Genomic DNA, 21,735 nt, shown 5'->3' on the forward strand with positions numbered 1-21,735 from the left:
TTCTTCTGAGAGGTCGAGGACTTTAAAGACAGCAGAACATGGAGTGTTAAATATTTACATACACAGATTTAATCTAAATCCTATACTTTATTAATCCCCTTAGGGGAATTATTTCTCTGCATTGGACCCAACCTAGAATTAGGTGTGCTGCTAGTGGGCTGCCACACTGAGTAGCGCCTGGGGGTTGGGTACCTTGCTCAGGGGTACCCCAGCCCTTTTGACCTGGTGGGGACTTGAACCGGCAACCCTCCACAGTTAGTTTCACATTATTTCGACTTAGTACCTCATAATTACGACTTACATTCTCATTATTGTGACTTGGTATCTCATTATTACGACTTACTATCTCATGATTACGCCTTAGTGTCTCCATATTACGACTTACTATGTCATTATTAAGACTTAGTATGTCATTATTACGACTTAGTATCTCAATATTACGAATTACTAATATATATTTTGAAACGGGCTTCCGTACAGACGTATATATCTCAGCGACACATTAACAGATCAAGATAAATTTTGTCATGTTTATGTAAGATGGTAATATCTATAAACAGGTAAAGTTCTGTACACATCCAGAAAGTTGTTGATGCTGGTTTGTAAAGCACAGGGAACTCGTGGCGGAGGTCTTTACCCTCTGAGTAATTTTGGTTTTATTTCAAGTCTGTGTCTGTTCGGCGTTTACAAATGTCCGTAAGAATCCAAATGATGTACAATAAATACACTTCCTTTATTAAAACATCCATACAGTCATGACAGGAGCACGTCAGCAGGTTTATTGAGCAGAACGTGAAGATCGACTATGACAGACAGCAAATGGTAAATATAGACTCACATACATTTCACCAACTAAGTCGACATACAGTGGGACGTCTGGTGGAGCAGCAACGTTGCGCCATTCATTTCTTCTTCTTTCTTCATTATGTACACACTGTTTCTTCTCTCAGCTCCTCAAACTCTCTGAAGCAGAGAAAAGATTCACAGAGAGGGTAAAAACAAATAATAAAATCCTGTTTAAGAACATGTTCACGTCTTTTTCTCACTGTTAGACAGACTTTTCCAACAGGAAACTGCTGTTTGTAAACCACTCACTCTCTCTGCACCAAAGCCCATAGAGAAAATATCAACGATTTTAACATCACAGCACACAGGAGCTGCTGGTCTACTGCTGCCTCTTGTGGTCACTTTGTGTCACTGAGGTAAATCTGAGTGAAGGTTTTCAAAAGCCGAATTGACTAAATAAGACATTTGAACTTACTAATGGAGGCAGCAGTGGATCAACAACTCCTGTGCACTGTGAAGTTAAAATCACTGATTTTCTCTTTGGGGTTTTGTGTGGGAGTGGGAGTGGGAGCGGTTTACATCAGTTTCCTGTTGGAAAAGTCTGTCAAACAGTTAGAGATAAAGACGTGAAGATGTTCTGAAGATATCTTAGACTTAATCTGAGGTGGATTTTCACACACATGTGAACGTACCTTCAAACATAAGACCTGGACTTCTGCTGGTCCATTAAAGGCACTGAGGGAAAGTTAAACAGGGTCAGGAGGTGTACATAATCACCTCAGGGACAACGTGTGTGTGTGTGTGTGTGTGTGTGTGTGTGTGTGTGAGAGAGAGATATGCAGCGTATTTTCCAGTGAGCATTAATTGCGCTGGTATTCTCCCTCGTCCTCACAGTAATCCTCTCCGCCTGTTGACTCATGGTAATGTGAAGAGTTTGGCAACGTGTCAAATCATCTGGAGACATTTTTAGAAGCTACAGAGCTGACATCACCCCCCCACCACACACACACACACACACACTGTACAGATACACACAAACACCCGCTGTCTACACTGTAAAAACAGACCGATTTCAAATAAGCCAAATATCCTTAAATCTATTTACATTTTCTTGTTTTAAGATAAAGAATCTGCAAATTAGGTCAGCCACTTTCTGATGTTCCTTAAAAGACAAAAAAAAAAAAACAGGCCAAAAACTGTACATAAGTGGCCAAAATTTGTGGAAATACAAAGTATATCTTCAAAATGTACTGTGAAATCTAAAAAAGGTTAACTTAGAATGAGTCTCTATACCGTAGAATTTCTCATATTTACTGAATTTTACTTCTGCACTGCAAAAAGAAAGTAAAACAAATCTAGTTTCTGTGAAATAGTTAAAAAAAATTGCCTAAAAAATAATCTTGGTAAGCAAATTTTGTAGGGGAAAAATAATAAAATTTTAAGAAAAAAATCAAACGTTTGTCTTAATCAAATATTATAGTGCACTTTAATCTTTAATTACCAGTAAAATTAACTGTCACATAATGGTGTGTGCCTGCAAATATGAAAATACTAAGGTATAAATTCAAGCTTAAAGTAATGGAAGACTAATTTTAAGTGAACATTTCTTACATGGCAGAATTTCTTTGCTTATGTTAAGTACAACTTTGGTAAATGTCAGCCAGTTTTTCCTCGTTTTATGTCTGAAAGTTGCAAAATTTACGAGCTAGTCTGAAGTATTCTAGCCAAGCAAAATTTGCTCACCCCACTGGCAGATTCTTTGACTTTAAAGACAGAAAATTATAATCAATGTAAGAATATTTGGCTAATTTCTAATGGGGCTGTCAATGAGGACAAAGTTAAATGAGTAAAATGAGATTATTTTTCCACAAGTATTTCTCTGCTCTCGCTGTGGCTGCGTTGGAAATGTGATCACAGCTGTAAATACAGGCGTGAACGCGTCCGTACACGACGAGGACATGCTCAGTTGTGATCACCCGAGCCTCTCTGGGGGGGGGGGGGGGGGGGGATAAATGTGACCCCCGTCCACAGAGAAGTGTGAACACCCGTGTCCCTGACCTCACTGGAGGTCAACTCTGTAACCAAGACCGGTCTTCCTCAAACGTACACAAACAAAAACCTCACCAAATAAAATATACACTTACGTAAGTCCACAATATCTTACCGTTTAAACAGAATTTTCCAGCAGTAAACGGAAGTTTATAAAGCGCTCACTCTCCCACACCAAAACCCATTGAGAAAATCAGTGATTTTAGCTCACGGGGACACAGGAGCTGCTGGTCTACTGCTGCCTCGTGTGGTCACTTTGTGTCACTGAGGTAAATTTAAAATGAAGAATTTAAGATGCCGAATTTACAAAATAAGACGTCTGAACTTAGTGATGGAGGCAGCAGTGGATCAACAACTGGTGTGGGAGAGTGAGTGTTTGGAAAAATCTAACTGTGAGTTGAAGACGTGAAGATAATTCTTCAGATATCAAAGCTAGTGTAGATTTTATCAGGTGTGAGTGAGCGTGGGTATTCTCAGCAGCAGGGGGCGCTCACATTAATTAAAGGTCATTTTTCTGAGGAAATTAAAATAGTGAAAAGACAAATGAGGAACTCTTGAATATCCGATCCTCTCTGTTTGTCTCTTACCTCATTAGTTTATTTGCCCTTCTCTGCGTCTGGATGAATCACCTCTGTTGAAAGACAAAGACAAATTCAATTCAGCTACAGTAAACAAAGCTTCCTGTTCTATTTGACTCTAAAGTAGTGTCGTTATTTACAAAATACAAGCAATACTAGAGATTGAGAACATTAACAAAAATATTTACAGACTGAATTAAGTTAAAAGTTAGGCTCAGATTATCCTAGATTTATGGATGTAAACATGGACACAAGTGTATCTCGGGCTAGCCACTGTTAGCCATCATTAGCCACTGTTAGCACAGTCAATAACAAAGCTACACACAGTATTTTGCAAACATACAGACAACGTAGCCACATGTTCAACTGAAAACTATTGTTCAATGTTTTTTTTGTAAGAAATAAAACAGAGGTGCTATTAACTACAGCGGTAGCAGTGTTTGTACACAACGAGTGGCAGCCATTTTAGAATCCTACGCCAGGGTCGGGAAGGTTTCTCTGAGTTTCTAAGTTGGAAAATTGAGCTGAGGAGAAAGTTACTTTCTTAAAGTTTGGCCAGTTTCGTCGATTTTTTGGCCTTATTTTAAGGAACAGTACAGTCTGAATGTGGCTACATTTACAAGCTAGTTTTAAGGATTCTAGCCAAGCAATATTTATTAAGCTCATTGGTCAAGAGGTACACTCCTCCACTCAGATTTCCAACTCAAAAAGTTGTAGCGATCTCACCAACCCCGGCATAGGATTCCAAGTCGGTGAGGTTGCTCCCACATTTTGAGATGGAAATCTGAGTCTTTAAAGTCTGTTTTTCCTCATTTTAAGGAACATTAGAGTCTGAAAGTGGCTAAATTTACAAGCTAGTTTTAAATATTCTAGCCAAGTAATATTTGATCAAAGTGAAGATTAGTAAATCTGACTCGATTGGGCTTTACCTTCTTAAATTCTGACTTCCGACTACAACTAGAACGCACCCGTACAAATTGTACAAAGCAGAGGAGTCGCCCCCTTGTGGACATCCAAGAGAATACGAGTTTAGGACAGTTCTGGGTTGACTTCAATCTCTGGAATGGGAAACTATTTTCATAATACAATCTAATTGTGGCCGTTGGTGGCGGCAGACAGTGAGCGGGTTTACTGCCACCTGCTGATCTGGAGAGGTACTTCACCACATGTGCGTATGTTTGCAACTGCAGGAAATTTTTCAAGTGTCATTTCTATCGATGTTTGTTTCCTGATGTTAACTTAAAGATAACCCGTTGTTAGTTTTTCAGGACGTGATACGTACTCTTGACCTCCAGTTTGCAGGAGACCACTGCCTCCCCCTGGTCGTTCTTGGCTCTGCAGGTGTACACGCCGCCGTCGAAGGGGCTGGGCTTCCTGATCTCCAGCGAGCAGACGCCCTGGGTTGAGATCTGTCGGTACTTTGGGTCGTCACCGATGATCATCTGGTTTTTCATCCACTCGATCTTTGGCTGGAAGGAGACGGAGGACGAGGAAAAGGAAACGGTATCGTTAAGAAACAGCAGAAAATCCCAAACATCCTCTACAACTACAGTGAAAAATGGCATTATTTCACATTATTATTTCAATTACTCACTTCCCTGCACCAAACCCCATAGAGAAAATCAGAGATTTTACATCACAGCAGTAGGAGTTGTTGATCCACAAAGGAGTTGTTGATCCACTGCTGCCTCCATCACTGAGTTCAAATGTCTTATTTTGTAAATTCGGCATTTTAAATTCTTTAAAAAAAATTAACCTCAGTGGGACAAAGTGACCACACGAGGCAGCAGTACCTGTGTCCACGGCAGCTAAAATGACTGATTTGTTTTATGGAGTTTGGTGCGGGAGAGCTGTTAAGTAACTTAAAGGGTCGAGCAGCAGCAGAGTCTCGTCTCACAAACAGGAGTTGGTCGACGGCCGAGTATGAAAACCCCTCAGTGGGGGCTTAATGAAGATGGAGAGGACGTAATGGACACTTGACAGTGTTTGTCCAGCTGAGTGTAACCCGAGCTCCTCTGTACAGTTTAATTTAACTCCTAATTTGAACCCCTCGTCTGTGTTAAAGAGATATTTCAGGACGCACAGAGTCAGAGTGTTAAAATTAAAAAGATGTAGCTTATGACAGGCTGTGATATACTGTCCATATAATTAAAGCTCAGGGGGCCTCATTTTTGGCCTCATGTGAAGCCACCGAGTCTGGCAACACATGAGTCATAAACTCATTTAGATTTGATATTTGTAAAGAATCAGTTTTCAGAGAGAGAAAAGTCATTTGTCACAAGAGCTGCTGGTCTACTGCTGCCTGAAGGTTTTCAAACCCCGAATTTTACAAAATAAGACATTTGAACTTAGTGATGGAGGCAGCAGTGGATCAACAACTCCTGTGTGCTGTGGTGTTAAAATCACTGATTTTCTCTATGGGGTTTGGTGTGGGATAATTTACAGAGTGACACAAACGTCCGCCATCTCCTGTCTATGACATTTTATGAATATGTTCACGTGTTTATCTCACTGTTAGACAGACTTTTCCAACAGGAAACTGAAGTTTGTAAACCACTCACTCTCCCACACCAAACCCCATAAAGAAAATCAGTGATTTTAGCTCACTGGGACACAGGGACTGCTGATCTACTTCAGCCTCGTGTGGTCAGTTTGTGCCACTATGGTGAATCTGAATGAATGATTTCGAACCGCAAATTCATAAAATAAGACATTTGAACTCAGTGATGGAGGCAGCAGTGGATCAACAACAACTGTGTGCTGTGAGGTTAAAATCACTGATTTTCTCTATGGGGTTTGGTGTGGGAGAGTGAGAGGATCACAAATCAGCGAACACCTCCTCACTGACACAGTGAAGAATATTCTGACAGAATTAACGCTCTGAGTCACCTGCTCAGAATAGAGGAAACGGCTATTTTAAAAACCTGGTTAAGCACAAGTCCATGTGTGTAACTGGGCTGATCTGAAACGCGTCACCAGAAAGTGAAACCGGATCAGGATCAGCAAAATCAGCCCGAACCGCGAAGCTGTCGCACCGTGAGGAAATGTTCGTGCAGGGAGAGTGAGACTGAAACCCTGAGCTCAAGACCAGGTTTCATGTTTCTGACTTCAGTTTGTGTCCAGCACAGATGGACAGAGCTGAGGACAGAGCTGAGGACACGGCGTCAGAGGAGACGCTGTGAGACCAACCCTCCACCAGAGGGAAGCAGAGATGCAGATGATGACTTTTCCTGGTTTTAAAGGCTGCTGCGCTGATAATCATCATATTTATTATATTGAATACCTTTCTTACATACATATAAATATTATATATTGATTAAAAAATAGATGGAATTGTTGGAATTTTACTTTAAAAGGGTCACGTAATAAAACTTATTTAGTTTTAACTCTATTTATTTGTGTTATAGCAGAATTTGATCATATTTATAGTCGATATCATTGTTTCTAGCACAGATAACTAACCTTCATTTAACATTAAAAAGCCAAAGAAATATGGGAATTGAATGAAGATTGGCGTAACATGCGGAGAAGATGTGGAGAACACAAGAACATGAAAAGAACATGTGGAGAACATGAGGAGAATTTGTGGAGAACACGAGAACATGAAGAGAACATGAGGAGAATGTGAGGAGAAGATGTGGAGAACACGAGAACATGAAAAGAACATGTGGAGAAGATGTGGAGAATGTGAGGAGAAGATGTGGAGAACACGAGAACATGAAAAGAACATGTGGAGAAGATGTGGAGAAGATGTGGAGAACATGAGGAGAAGATGTGGAGAACACATCACACTTTGTTTTACCAAAGATCGAAAGTATAATAAACTAGATTTGATGACACAGCGTCTACGACAACAGGAAGCTCGGTTTAAAGAAATATGGATCAAATGGACAATATTTAAGACAAAGAACAGCGACAAAGAGAACAGGAAAGTTATAAGAAGACAGGAACATGGACGGGTTTCTTGGAATCTAACGCCCACTTCTTCAACTCATATTAAATATAAATGATTTGATGTCTTTAGAACATGGTGATTCTAGTGTCTATGTCTCTGAGGACGTCCATCCCTGCAGCAGAGAGGCATGTTTGAGCGATAAGTCGTCCTGTGATAAAGAAGCTGCCAGAGCAGCAGTAACATGTAAGATAAGAGGTTACATTTTACTGTCCTGTGGTGATATTTTTACCAGCTGCTTTCACACTGAAGCTCTGTTATCAGTGTGACTGACTCTACACACACACACACACACACACACACACGGACATGACGGGACAGAGGACGACACAGATACAAGACGTGAGACACAAGAGGACGGATTACACTCTGTGTTTAGCTTTTTATCTTACAGCACTTTTCAGTTCTAGCTCGACTCAAACAAACCAGTGACTTGACTGCTAAACTTTGCTAAATGTTGGAGATTAACGTTCATGTTTTCAGAGATTTTTAAGTCTTTTTAACTTTGATCTACAGTTGTGTTGTACAGCATTGTTCACTTTGATTCTTGTGTCGCTCACGACTCTTCAGTACGACACTCTCTGACCAATCAGTGGGATTTAGAATTATAAATAGAATTTGGAACTTTAAGCAGATTTTGGAATTATAAGTAACTATAAGTCGTCTTAACTGCTTCTGTTTGATTTGTCTCGACTTGTGTCCACTGTCCGTCCACTGCCGTCTGACCTTGGAGACACGGCGAGGACGGCGAGGATGCATAATTAAATGCATTTCCACTTAAGCCGCCTACGTCAGCCAGACAACTGTAAAGATATGTTTACCCAGAGCAGCAGGGAGAGGCACTGACACTTCACACTCACATACCAGCACTCGCCCTGCCCTGTGTCTTGAGAGCGGTGAAAAATTACGACCCCCTTTGAAACAGAATATGTCGCACACTCAAATGGTTTATCCAGACTCTCCCATTAGAATTCTCAACACAACAGATGTCTAACGAGGGAAATGGAAATACCTCTATGAACAAACAGCGAGACTGACTCTTCAGTTTCTTCATACTATCAAAAAGATTTGTCCCTTTTCTTCCCATTTTACCAAACATTACAATTACCAGTTTTGCTGCTTTGTAAACCACCCACTTACTACAGTACCAAATCCCATAGAGAAAATCAGTGATTTTAGCTCATGGGGACACAGGAGCTGCTGGTCCACTGCTGCCTCGTGTGGTCACTTTGTGTCACTGACGTAAATCTGAACGAAGGTTTTCAAACTCCAAGGTCACAAAATATCACATTTGAACTTCGTGATGGAGGCAGCAGTGGATCAACAACTCCTGTGTGCTGTGATGTAAAATCGTTGATTTTCTCTATGGGATTTGGTGTGGGAGAGTGAGCGGTTTACAAACTTCAGTTTCCTGTTGTAAAAGTCTGTCTAACAGTGAGATAAAGACGTGAACATGTTATATCGCAGCTTTGTCATGAGTGAGTGTGAGTGAGTGTCTGACCATGGGGCATCCACGGACAGCACACAGCAGCTTGGTGGTGTATCCCACTGTGGCGGCGTGGTTGCTCAGGGGCGTGGTGAACTTCGGCGCCTCGGCGAAGTCGTGGTCCACGTACTGAGGAGGTTTATAGACGATACCTGTGAACACATGAGGCAAAGGGTCACGATGGTGACTACACAAAAAACCTGGACTATGAATCGCATTATCTAGATATGTTAGTCCAACTAAGACTAGTCCGATTTTAGTCAGACTAAGACAATAATTTGGTTTTCTTAATGTCATGTAAATACGTTAGTCCGTCATACCTGGATAATGCGATCCATAGTCTGATTACTCCTGCATGTATACACTTAGTCGGACTGGAGTTGGACTTGGCGCTCTGTCCTCCCCGGTCTTTGACACACACAAGCTTATAGAGAGAGATACAGCGCCACCTACGGAGGCGGAGTCACACATACAAGGCCAATACATCGTTTTGGCATCGTTACAAGTTCAAGTTGTCCGGTTGTCCGTCTGAGTCGTACTACGGCCTCAACTCGATTAAACTGTGCATGTAAACATAGTGTTTCAGTTGAGAAGTTAGCAAAAAAACTGATTTGGCTGGGAATTTCACACTTACTTGCGTCTTTGCACAAAAAATACAAGTTAAAATAAAAAGTACAACTGTGTGTCTTTCGCCGTGAATACACTTTGTTCTATGCAGCCACAGCGACCTTGACCTTTGACCTCCAGAGTTCCACTTTGAGTCCAAGTGAACATTTATAACAAATGTGAGGAAATTCTCTCAAGGCGTTACTCAGATATCGTGTTCTCAGGAATGACACGTACGTACATACATACATACGTGTCATGTACAGACACACAGACATATAAACAGCAAATGATGTGTCGTGAAACAAATATATATACACACACACACACACACACTTGCTCTAACAGCTGTGTGAATGTTGTCGGAGCTTCTTTTATTTCACTGGTTGCTGGATGTGAGCCGAGATAGAGAGAGAGAGAGCTGCTGCTGCTGCTCGTTTAGGATTAAAGCAGAGCCGAGGCTTCCACTCTGTAAACACACACACACACACACACTGCCGTCATTAAAGCGAACACTTGTAGTGCCGCACTGCCTCTTAAGTCCTTACTCATTCCAACAATTCGTCCTCAGCTCACTTAAAGGGGATAATTCAAGTGTGAGGCACTGACATGTGTTCTGCTGCTGAGAAACAGCCTGAGTGAAAACATGGCTGCGAGTGGAGAAAAAAAAATACTGATTTTAGTCATAGCTTAAGAAAATGTTTATTACTTTATCTCACACCAAAGTCCATAGAGAAAATCAGTGATTTTAGCTCTCGGAGAGAGAGGAGCTGCTGGTCTACTCCTGCCTCGTGTGGTCACTTTTTGTCACTACGATACGTCTGAATGAAATATTTCAAAAGCCGAAATCACAAAATGAATCATTTGAACTTAGTGATGGAGGCAGCAGTGGATTAACAACTCCTGTGTGCTGTGATGTTAAAATCATCACTTTGGTGTGGGAGGATCAGTGGTTTACAAACTCCAGTTTCCTGTTGGAAAGTCTGAATAACAGTGAGATAAAGATATTAACATATTCTTAAGATATCTTAGACTTTGTTGACATAAAAGTTATAAGGTTTTAGGAATTTGTTATGTTGCTAAAATTAGTTTTTCCTTGTCTTCAATCCCGAATCTGTACCGTATCCACCTACATTTCACAAAACCTGAACTACTCTAATGCATATTTATTTAAAGATATATAGGCAGGTGTAGAGAGTGAGAGTCTTTTGTTAAGTGGTTGAAAGAAACCTCTGTATCTCAGCCTGGTTCTCACAGCAGGGGGCGCTCATACTTGAAAATAAAACCTGAACTACACAGTGAGTGGGTGGGACAGGTCACCTGTCTTCGGGACGGTGGCCACCTTTTTGGTGACGGCAGCCGTCTGACTCCGCCCCACTTGGTTCTCGGCGAACACCCTGAATACGTACGAGTTTCCCATGACGAGGTCGGTGACGGTGACACTGAGTCTGTGGAAATGCTCCAGCACCGTGAACCAGTCCTGCAGGACAAGGATAAAACGCAGTGTCACACACTTTCCAGAGGTCCTGTCTTTGGTGTACCTGCACTTGGACGTTGACCTTACCCCGGTTTTCTTGTCTGCCTTCTGAACGGTGTAGCCGGTGATGTCTGAGTTGCCATTGTCCTTTGGAGGAGTCCATTCAAGGGAAGCGTTGAAGCCCCAGGCATCGACCAGCTTCACACTGGCAGGAGGACCAGGCAGCTCTGAGGAGAAACACCACTGTTAACCATAAACGAGGCTTTTCCATTACACAGTCCAAGCACTACTCGGGTCGACTCGACTCCAAAATACCCGGTACTTGGTGCTGTTTTTGGTACCTGTTCTGGCGAGGTTCCAATTTCTGCTGTCCGCAAAAATACACTGTGGTCCGTCCACAGACCTCGATGTCTATACTATGACGACCCCGCCCACGTTAAATTTTCTGTTAAATCTGTTGCTCAGATTTGATCCAGTTAAAAAAATGCACCAGCTTCTGGTGTCATATCAAAAGTTTAAAAAGCAATACGAGGCCGAAAGTGGATCCTTGAGGAACACCACAATTCTTTTGTAACTTTTAGATTCAAGATTTTTGTTGAAGCCTACAAATAAATGATGTTGGTACAATAAGATAAGAACCAGTTAATTAGCTCCAGGTGTCTTATCCTCAGTTCAGAAAAGTATGGGGCTTAATGCAAAGCCATGTGGGACACCTCGCTGACTCTACTCCAAGCTTTTTCCTCTTTTTTTTGTTTTTTTGTTAAACAATCTCAGTAGATAAAGCTTCTAGTCTTGTGAACCAAGTCTGGCTGGACACCAGACACAGATGTGACGTGACGTCATGGACGTGATATGATTTGGTTTTTCCATCGTTACGTGAGGTGAAGCAAAGTTGTAATTTTTCAACACAAGCAAATGACGCAATGAAGCAAAAATGCGGCCAATGTTTTGCGACGCCTGACCCAGACAATGTCTACTTGCTTTTGTGCACTGACTATTTTGTATCATATCTGCTTATTTTCCACATGGAACCAGCATTTTGGGAGCCCCAGAATGCTATTTTTGTGTTTATTCGGGTCGACCAGGTAGACCAACTTCCTCACAGACTTTATTCCAAGCTTTTTCCTTTTTTAAAGGTTCTCTGTAGATAAAACTTCTTGTGTCGTGACATCAGTTGGAGAATTTCAACACTGATTGTTTTGTGTGTCTAAGTTGAAATTTTAAAAATACTGTTTTTGGAAAACGGTACTCGGCGTGAAAAAATATCAAAATGTTACCCTTGCATTGTCATGTACACAATCAATACACGACTTTGGGCAACCTTTATGCACATGCTCCATGTTATACATGCGTTACAGCACCACGTACAGGCCTGGCACATGTACTACAGGCTTCAGAGGCTTTAGGGGTTGCGTGTGTGTGAAGACATTTACTGAAACAACTCCGTGTTTATGGGAAAGAACAAAACAGAACAAGAAAGACGTGTCCTTCTTACTGTGTTAGATCAAACAGGCAACAATGTGAAATCCTTGTTGTTCGAGGTGTGAACAAATCAACAAGTGGTGTGTGCACACGCACAAGCAGAACATTAACACATGTCACGCACCTGTTTCCATGCTCATGTTTGTCTGGCGTGTGAAGAAAAGAAAAGGACACGCGACTCACCCACAATCTGCAGCACGATTGTGGCTTTGTCTTCAAAGCTGTCCACTTTGACGGTCATCTCATAATCGCCGGAGTCCTCCCTCTCGGCCGAGCGGATGAACACGATGCTGTCGCGGTTGCTGTTCCTGATGTTGACCCTCTTCGTGTCCAGAGGCTGACCGTTCTTCAGCCACGACACCACGGGTTTGGGTTTCCCCTGAGAGGGAATTAAAAAAAAGAAAAGTAACAGTGCTTATAGTGAGTCGTGATCATGAAATCTTCAGGATTAAACGTCTTTTGCGGCGACTTACGAGAAATGGAATGACCACGTTGACCTGCTCTCCGACCTTTCGGATGTAGCGAGAGCGGAGAATGCGCGGCATGCGGATCTTGGGACGATCTGGAACACAAAACCTCAAGTCAGTCATGTTCACGACTGACCTTGTCAGGACCAGTAGTCCTCATGAAGACCAAAACCTTGTCCTCATGAAGCAGAACCTCATTTTTAGGGATTGGGCAATAACTGGTTATGGTTAAGGTTCAAGATTTGTCTTTGTTTAGTTTGTCCAAATGAATGGAATTCAACGCAGACTCCTTAAAAGGATGGCTGTGTGTGTGGTAAAGTACAGTATCTGGGTAGAGAGAAGCAAAGGAGGAAGAAGCCTCCTCCTCCTCCTCCTGAAATATCTCTTGATGACGCGATGCTGACACGTGTTCCCTCGCCTCTCGATAAACGAAGAAGCAGCCAGAAAACTCTGTCACTCACCGTCCAACAAACTGATCAGAAATTAAATCACACAGATGATACATCAGATGATGATCTGTCCTGGATTTCTTTCTCTTTTTTTTCTTTGCTGGGTGCTGTCGTTCAGGCCCGGGTGCTAAGTGTCAGCAACAGCATCCCTTGCGTGTTTCTGCAGGAGCAGCAAATCTCTGTGGGCTTAGAGGACACATAAAACCAGCAAGCTGCTGCCCTCCATCACCTCTCCCACCCTGCTGTCCACTCATCTCTGTCCTCACTGAGGACGGACGTGTCTGTGGTTGAGCTCTTTATGGAGCATTTTGAACGTGGTATGATGGGAATCACAAAGCAAACACAAAGCTGGGGAACACCAGGTGTTTATTTCCAAGTTCTGTTCTACTCTCGTCTTCATCGTGACTCCACCCCCTAAAAAAGCCACATTACAAATTCCTTCCTTACCCTGTTTTTGTTTGATTATTGTGAAATTGGTGTTACATCGTATTCCAATCAACATTTATTAAAAGTCTTACAAAGAATTTAACTGGCATAAAGGTCCAGTGTGAACACATTAGTGACATCTAGTGGTGAGACTGCAGATTGCAGCAGACAGAGGATTCCTCCTGGTGCTTCTATACTGTTCTAGCACGACTCACATCTGTTTTTTTTAGTGATAGAGCAGCTACCAGGAACTGACGAGGTTCACAGAAACTGAAATGTGACGTTGACAGACTGCGTGAGTAAAGTCGAGTCGAGTTGTGCTAGAACTGTATAATGGAAAAGCATGAATGTTACACACCAGACTTTTTAAAGGGACAGGAACCACGTTTCCTTCACTCTTCTGGTTTCCTGCCCGCAGAGTCTCGTCCTCTCTCCTGACATTTGTCACTATTACACCGATGCTCACTCACTTTGAGATCCAGCTCGTTTCCCATTAAGATCAGGTCTGGTTCTCCATTTGGCTCAGACTCTAATCCCCCACTAATCATTACACCTCCCAGCAATGTGCAGCAGGCACGATGGCATCCAGCAGCAAAGCAACCGACCTGCAATCTCTCTTTGTCTCAGGGTATAACGTGTCTTTGTCTCAGGGTATAACGTGTCTTTGTCTCAGGGTATAACGTGTCTTTGTCTCAGGGTATAACGTGTCTTTGTCTCAGGGTAATGTCTCAGGGTAACGTGTCTTTGTCTGGGTTTTTTTTTTTTGCAGATGCTGGACTTTGGCCGGTCCGGACGGCGTGTGAGTGAATTTAAACCCATCGTGTATCTTTCACCTCAGTTGACCAGTGGTTCTGGTTTCATTTCTCAAAGTAAAGTTTTGTTCACATATTTGTGTTGAAGCAGCAAATCACACAAGCAGCAATAAAATCAAGGTTGGTTGCACCTTGTTTTGTGGAAAAATAAAGAAAGTGAAAACTTCTACATTGGAAAAAAACAGCCCAATTAGAAATAAGCCAAATATTCTTGAGTTGATTTAAAAAAATTTGTTTTAAGATGACAGATTTGCCAATGGGGTAAGCAAATGTTTGCTTGGCTACAAGACTTAACTAGCTTGTAAATCTGGAGCCACGTTCAGACTCTAATGTTCCCCAAAATGAGGAAAAACAGGCAAAAAAACTAAACAAAAATGGCCAAAATTTAAGAAAATGTTACTTAACACAAGCAAAGAAATCCTCCCTTATAAGAAATATTTACTGTGTCTTCCTTTACTAGATTAAGCAGACTTTAGAATTCCTTATATTTTCTGTGATAACTTATTTACTTATATTTTATTTAACACAAACTTAATAAAGTTTGGGATTTGACGCAAACTATTGTTTCAGTTTTTACTGGTAATTAAAGCTTAAAGGAAGCTGTAATATCTTATACATACGGGCGAAAAAATATAAGCATAATCAAACAGTGGTGTGGTCTACAGGAAAATGCCATAATATACCCACTACCAAAAAAGGCCCAGAATTTCTGTAAAACTAATTAAAAATGCACATTTATACGTCAACGTCAAGCCAATTTGTTTTCGGCACAACTTTAGAACTCGTACTAAATTTGTTTTGCAAATAAAAAGTGGAATTTTCATTTAGAAAATTAAAATAACGATGAAATGAAATAAATTCATCGTGTGTTCTGTTTTTGTAGGTTATTGTGCAGGTAACAGTTTTTCAAACTCCAGTTAAAGAAAAAAAGTTGAAACCAAAGTTGGTTTGTTTGACAAAAAGAAGAGATGCATTAAAGATGTTCACAAATATTATTTATGAACTCTTCATAAGATTTTTAAGAGCTGTAAGAGTTTAAAAAAACAAAAACAAAAAATAATTAATAAGTTACATTTTCTTTGAATTTTTCAAGGTCTGAACGTTTGTGGTTTTGACCAGTTTTCAATTTTCTGCAAATAAATCCCATAAATTACAACATTTCTATTCAGGTTTCATCATTTGGTTTATAGAATAATGATAATTATATTCAAACACATACCTATAAATAACAAAAATGAATACATTTTTTTAATTTCTTAATCTAGTTTTTTATGTTAATGTTGTTGAATAAATAAAATGTAACCTATTTACTTTTTTTTATTTTCTTCTCTTGCCGTGTTATTGAGAATCTAACGTGCTAACAGCGTGTCATTGAGAATCTAACGTGCTAACAACAAACTTCTATTCCTCTCATAAAAGTAAAAATAGCGGCAGCCGCGGCGCGAGTGCGTGACCTTCTCCCTCACGAATATAAACTTCAGTAAAAGTTGAAGATGTGTGTACACACAAGTGAAAGCAGCATCGGAAGCTGACGACAGAGCTCGTCGACACCGGACGGGATTTATGAGACGTCCATTGGAGACGTTCATCTGAGACATTATTACCACCTCTGCCTCCCTGGTTGCAACACAAGTATTTTAAGGATAGGTCATAAGTTACAACTGTGAGCGAACGCCTGTTAAAGAGGTCGGAGACAGACGATATCAGATGTTTCCGCCATTTTCAGTCCAACCACTCGGGATATATCAGATTATTTCATTAAATCTGAATAATATTTATTTAATAATACTGTGTATCGCTGCAAAGGGAAAACTGAGTGTGCAATAGCAACTTCTCAAATCACTCTGTAAAGCTTTGTACGTGCAGAAAAGCTGAAAACTCTCCCACACCAAGAAAATCAGTGATTTTAACATCACAGCTCACAGGAGTTGTTGATCCACTGCATCACTAAGTTCTAATGTGTTATTTACACACAGATACACACAAAAATGCAGCATTAATTTGCACTTCCGGGCTATGGGCTCCTTAAAAACACAACACAAAGGTCAGTTTCCTGTTATTCCTGCGTTTCCATGTGTCCAGGCTGGTCACTCAGTGTCGGTACCTCTCACACAACCACGCCTCAAAAAGACCCTAAACCCTCACTTCAAGGACACATAGATAGAGATTTATCTGCGACTCACCCCCAATCTCACGGATTATCACAGGCTCGGCCAGGACGGCAGGTTCACTTCGAGCTGCACGGTTAACTGCAAACACGCGGGCGTGCATCAGGTCGCCGGTCGTCAGGTTCTTGATGCAGTAGTGGTTCCCTTGCGTCGGATACTCGTTAGCGACAATCCAGTCTGACGCTGCAAAGAAAACACAATGGATGTCGGTGTTAATGTGTAGCTTTTAGTACACTTTATTTGACACAAAGTCATTCGTGCTCGGGCCCTAATATTAGAGTCACCTTATCTCTAGCTTCATCTTAATCTCAGTTCACTATACCAGTGTGTGAAGTACATGTGAGGAAGAGGAGGACGATGAGAGAATAAACCATCTTCTGACTTTTGTTCGACCTACTTAACTTATTTAAACGTTAGTGCTGATATTGGTGTAAAAAAGTTTGAGAAGCACTGGTGTAAACCTTCCCTCCATGGGACCCCTTAACATTAAGTGGTTTATCACCTGTCGACACAAGTTTACAAACAACCTGCCCATAAGAAGAACCTCTTGGCCACGGCGGTGAAACCTCAGACGGTCCAACGCCGTCATCTGAGCAAACGTGCGCTTCTAAAAGCAGCGTCAGGAGATACGGTGACAGGCGTCGGAATGTTGCCGCGCCGAATACGGCCTGGATGCATCGATGTGACCTCTGACACTGAGGACAGGTGCAGCCTGTACACACACACACACACACACACAGACATAAAGACTTACTTCCATCCTTGCGGTACTCGATGGTGTATCCCTCAAGGCCGGTGGCTCCGATTGTCGCCGGCATGTCCCACTTGATGGTGAAGCTGGAGTCGCTCACGTCGTCCAAAGACACGTCCAGAGGAGCGCTGCTGGGAGCTGGAGGACGGTCAGATGAGCCTGAGTGCAAACACTTTCACTCGTTAATGGCCTCAACAAAACGGTGAACAGTCAACCGCAGCATTGACTAAATAATGAATCATTTCAATAGAACGGGTATATAGCTTTCCTTGTTGACTCAAAATACATTAAACTTTTAAATCGTCTAATCTGTACAGTTAATCCAAGTGAACATGTGTGGCAAATTTGATCCAACCCCCCAAAGGCATTCCTAAAACAATCCATCCACAAGACAAACAAAGTGTTTGTGAGGTCACAGAAACCTTTGACCATCAAATTCTAATGAGGTCACTCTTGCACCAGGAGGCGCTACGCTACGGTGGTGAGAGGAGTGGTGAGGTATACTGATGACGTCATCAACATACGGAAGTGCCGATCCGCTTCGCAGAGCCCAGGAAAACAATAAAACCCTATTTTCCCAGCAGTGGCTGAACTGTTTGTTCTGAAACTTTAGGGTTTCATAAACGAGGTAATGACGCAGATACGCACACAAACGCAGCGTTAATTGGAGCTTCCGGTCTATGTCGCCTTTAAACCTTGAATCCAAGTGAAGGTTTTAACCAAATCTGAAAGGATTGTCTCGATTTTTTCCTGAGATAAAGTCTTCATAAGACAAAGATGGGATTGTAGGGTCACAGTGACCTTTGAATTAACCCTAACCCTTGAAAGTGAACAGTGTGTGTCAGATTATACTCAAGTTTCTTAAGTAATAATAATAATCATAAATACATCAGGTTACCTTGACCTCGATCTTTGATGTCCGACTACCAAAAAAGTTCTGTTCATCCTTCAGTACAATACAACATTTGTGCCAAATTTGAAGAAATTGTCTCTTGAAATTTACAAGCTAGAGCCCGTCTTGTGGTCACAGTGGCCTTTGACCTTTGGGCACAAAATTCCACTCAGGAAATCCTTAGAATGGAATTTTCTTACAGGTGTTCTTAATATATCACCTTCCTAAAAACACAAGGTTACCGTGACCTCCACCTTTGACTTGGGACTACCAAAATCTATTCAGTTTCTTTTAATCCAAGTGAACGTTTGGGCCAAATTTGAGAAGATTCTCTGTTGTTCTCAGATGTTGTGAGAACATTATTTGGTGTTCATGTCTATATTTGTTGAAGTTGGTTATAAAAAAAAAAATGACCACATGACATGAAAATTGTTGATAGTTGTTGTCATGAACTGAAAATATCATTTATTTTCATTATCCTCTGTGTTTTAGTTACATTCTATTAGTTTTATACTGGGAGCAGTAGGTGGCGCCCATGTTACCTGAGCAGACTGATCAAGCAAAAGCAGAGCAGAAATGTTGCGTTACCTGCAGCAGGGGGCGGTGTTGGCGCTTTGGGCGGCTCCTCGGCTACGACAGCGTCTGCTGGAGCAGCTAGCGTTAAAGACGCAGGAGGTTTTTTATAAAAACAATCACCAGCGACGAGGACATGGAATGTTTTCCAAAAAAAAACTGTAACTTTTATGATAGAAAATATAATATTCATTGTCAAATTACAAAAGTGTTGATGAGGTTTACAGTGGAAAAGACACCAGCACATTTAACCCTCACGCAACCTTATGAAATTGGCTGTGTTGATGCATACCGCATGACATATTGCAAAGGTTTGTATTTTTGGATATTTTAAAATTTCAACTTTGACACGTTTATAATAACCTGTGTAAAACAAATAGTTACACTCTGCACCTTAAGGACAAAAATATCCCCATTAAAACCCATTATAAACACTTATTTTTCTCATTAGAACTGAAATTACAAGTTATTATTCCATTACCTGATAATGTTGGGTAAAATTTTGTTTTACAAAGTTTTTTTTTTTTGTTTGTTTTTTTTGTTAAAGGTTGCATGACAGTTAAAGTTCAGTCGTCCTCATAGCCGGGGAAAAGCATGATCGGTAATTGTCAGTGTTTGCTGCTGATGCTGTTGTTGTTGTGCAGTAGTTTAGTTATTTCCTTCCTTCCCTCTCTCTCTCTCTCTGTATTCTCATCATGCAGGTTGCGGGACCAAGATCCAGTTTTCGAGGCTACCCACATCATCACCATTATTATTGTGCTATAATTAAAAAGTCGATATTATTAATTGTATTAACTTGTAACTTGATACAGTTGTTGTGTATCTGCTCCTGGTCTCTCTCTCTCTTCTGTCTCTACCTCATCTCCCTCTTGTCCTTCTCTCCCCCCTCCCCTTTCTGTCCTCCACCTCTCCTCTGTCCCCGATTTTCCCTTCACCCCAACCGGTCGAGGCAGATGACTGCACATTTCTGAGCCTGGTTCTGCCAGAGATTTCTTCCTGTTAAGAGGGAGTTTTTTCTCTCCACTGATGCCTAGTGCTTGCTCATTGTGTGAACTGTTGGGGTTCTCTGCTCTCTTTGATGTTGTCTATGTACAATGCCCTGAGATAATGTATGTTATGATTTGGCGCTATACAAATAAAATTGAATTGAATTGAATTAGTTTGTGTGTTTACCAGCTTCAGCAGCAGCAGCAGCAGCAGCAGCAGTTGTTAAAACATCACAAACAGAAGCAAGTTAGCGAGTTAAAGCAGCGGTTTTCAGCAGCTTCTGTTTCCATTGACAAGAACAGGTGAATTTACTCGATGAGCTGAAAACAATCAACTCGTCTTCTGTTCACACTGTTCAGACTTTACCACTGACGTCTGTTCAACAGGGTCCTTTATTGTGAAATTCAGTTCAAAACTTTTGTTTTCAAATTCAAAGTTTGTATTTATTTTACAGAGAAAAGAATCAAACACGTTTCTATGACAACACGTGACAAAACATCAAAACATTAACCTTCACATGAGAATATAAATTTAAATCAACAGGTTTGAGTTCACAGTGAACACGAGGAAACAGGAGTAGTCGACTAAAGACATAGAGAAACTCATTTCTAATGTTAAAATGAAAAAAAGTTCCTAAACTAAATAAATGTGTCATGTTGACAGAATGTCCCTTTAACTTGATCTAAAACCTACTTAAAATGTATTGGTTAAAAAAAAATATTTTATTAATTTAAAAGGAAACAAACAAATGTTTTACAAACTTTAAATTAAGTTAGTTTGATTATTTACCTTAATGTTTAAGCCTGACAATTGCTTTCATTCAATAAAAACACAAACAAAGGTTACTAATCCAACTTTATCCAACTGTCTCTGCTCCTAAATCACTTAGAAAATGCTTTTTGATTCTAATTTGTTATGAGATGATAATTCATAAATGGATGTTACTGCACCTGGAGCTGGAGCTGCAGGAGCAGGAGCAGGAGCAGGAGCAGGAGCAGGAGCAGGAGCAGGAGCAGGAGCAGGAGCAGGAGCAGGAGCAGGAGCAGGAGCAGGAGCAGTAGCCGGAGCAGCTGGTGTTTCAGCTACAGCTTGAGCTGATGCTGGAGCTTCTACAGGTGGAGGAACATCTTCTACAGGAGCAGGTTCAGGCTCAGGAACCTTCTCAGGGACAGTCTCAGGAGAAGCAGCCTCAGGAGAAGCGGCCTCAGGAGAAGTCTTCCCTGCGGCCTTCTTGGCCGGGGACTTCTTGATGGGTGCAGGTTTTCCTGGCATGACTCTGACCACACTGTGACAGAAGAGTCCAGGAGCCTGTGAGGAGGCATTTATATAGGCCGTGAGAGGCTCCACCCACTCACTCAGTCACTGTGCGGCTCCTCCCACTTCACTATCTTCATCATCATCACCATCGTCCTCATCATCATCTCTGTCACAAAAAGTGACCTAACAAACATGTATCTATTTTTTTAACTGAATAATCTTTAATATAATTATAATTATATGAATTAGGACTATTTTTATAACAATAATACAACTTGATTAAACAATAAAATAAAATAAAATATATAGTATGTATATATATTTTTTATCATATACTATATCCTCCTGTAACACTTTCTAATCTCATATATTTCTTATATGCTCAGAATTTGTAATACATACAATGTTTTATACCTTTATATTGACATGCATTTCAGCTATAAATCAAACTTTGATTTTAAAATGTGTTTTATTATAAAAATGTTTTGGCCTTTAATGAATCAAAAGAAATCCCTTTCAGGTATTTAACAAAACAAA

At 41.0% G+C, this 21,735-nt stretch overlaps 1 protein-coding gene across 12 annotated transcripts; it reads right to left on the reverse strand.

Moving 5' to 3' along the window:
- Window positions 1-714: 714 nt before the first annotated feature.
- On the reverse strand, window positions 715-21,242 carry mybpha (myosin binding protein Ha). 12 transcript variants are annotated; one of them, XR_009241717.1, is made up of 14 exons: window positions 21,001-21,242; window positions 20,892-20,940; window positions 18,970-19,023; window positions 17,493-17,648; window positions 16,754-16,921; window positions 12,890-12,978; window positions 12,600-12,795; window positions 11,022-11,161; window positions 10,778-10,937; window positions 8,867-9,003; window positions 4,696-4,882; window positions 3,423-3,466; window positions 1,479-1,521; window positions 715-963 (listed from the first exon to the last, which is right to left on the reverse strand). XR_009241717.1 is itself a non-coding variant. In XM_058642806.1 (12 exons), the coding sequence occupies exons 1-11, from the start codon at window positions 21,211-21,213 to the stop codon at window positions 3,432-3,434; spliced, it is 1,656 nt and encodes a 551-aa protein (XP_058498789.1). In that variant the 5' UTR covers window positions 21,214-21,242; the 3' UTR covers window positions 715-963; window positions 3,423-3,431. The 12 variants fall into 12 exon arrangements, 1 of the variants encoding a protein (XP_058498789.1); XR_009241716.1 differs by having other exon boundaries at window positions 18,970-19,026; XR_009241714.1 differs by having other exon boundaries at window positions 18,970-19,035.
- Window positions 21,243-21,735: the final 493 nt, after the last annotated feature.

Source organism: Solea solea, chromosome 11 (assembly GCF_958295425.1).
Source record: "Solea solea chromosome 11, fSolSol10.1, whole genome shotgun sequence".
In the NCBI taxonomy this organism is placed as follows: domain Eukaryota; kingdom Metazoa; phylum Chordata; class Actinopteri; order Pleuronectiformes; family Soleidae; genus Solea; species Solea solea.

What these genes read in the sequence shown, in the direction of transcription:
- mybpha (XM_058642806.1), bottom strand. Translation starts at nt 21,213, where the DNA reads ATGCCAGGAAAACCTGCACCCATCAAGAAGTCCCCGGCCAAGAAGGCC. An exon ending in TCCTGCAGCTCCAGCTCCAG is followed by an intron (nt 19,036 to 20,891) that starts GTGCAGTAACAT and finishes CTTTAACGCTAG; the next exon opens with CTGCTCCAGCAGACGCTGTC. An exon ending in CTGTCCGTGGATGCCCCATG is followed by an intron (nt 4,883 to 8,866) that starts GTCAGACACTCA and finishes GTCTCCTTCCAG; the next exon opens with CCAAAGATCGAGTGGATGAA.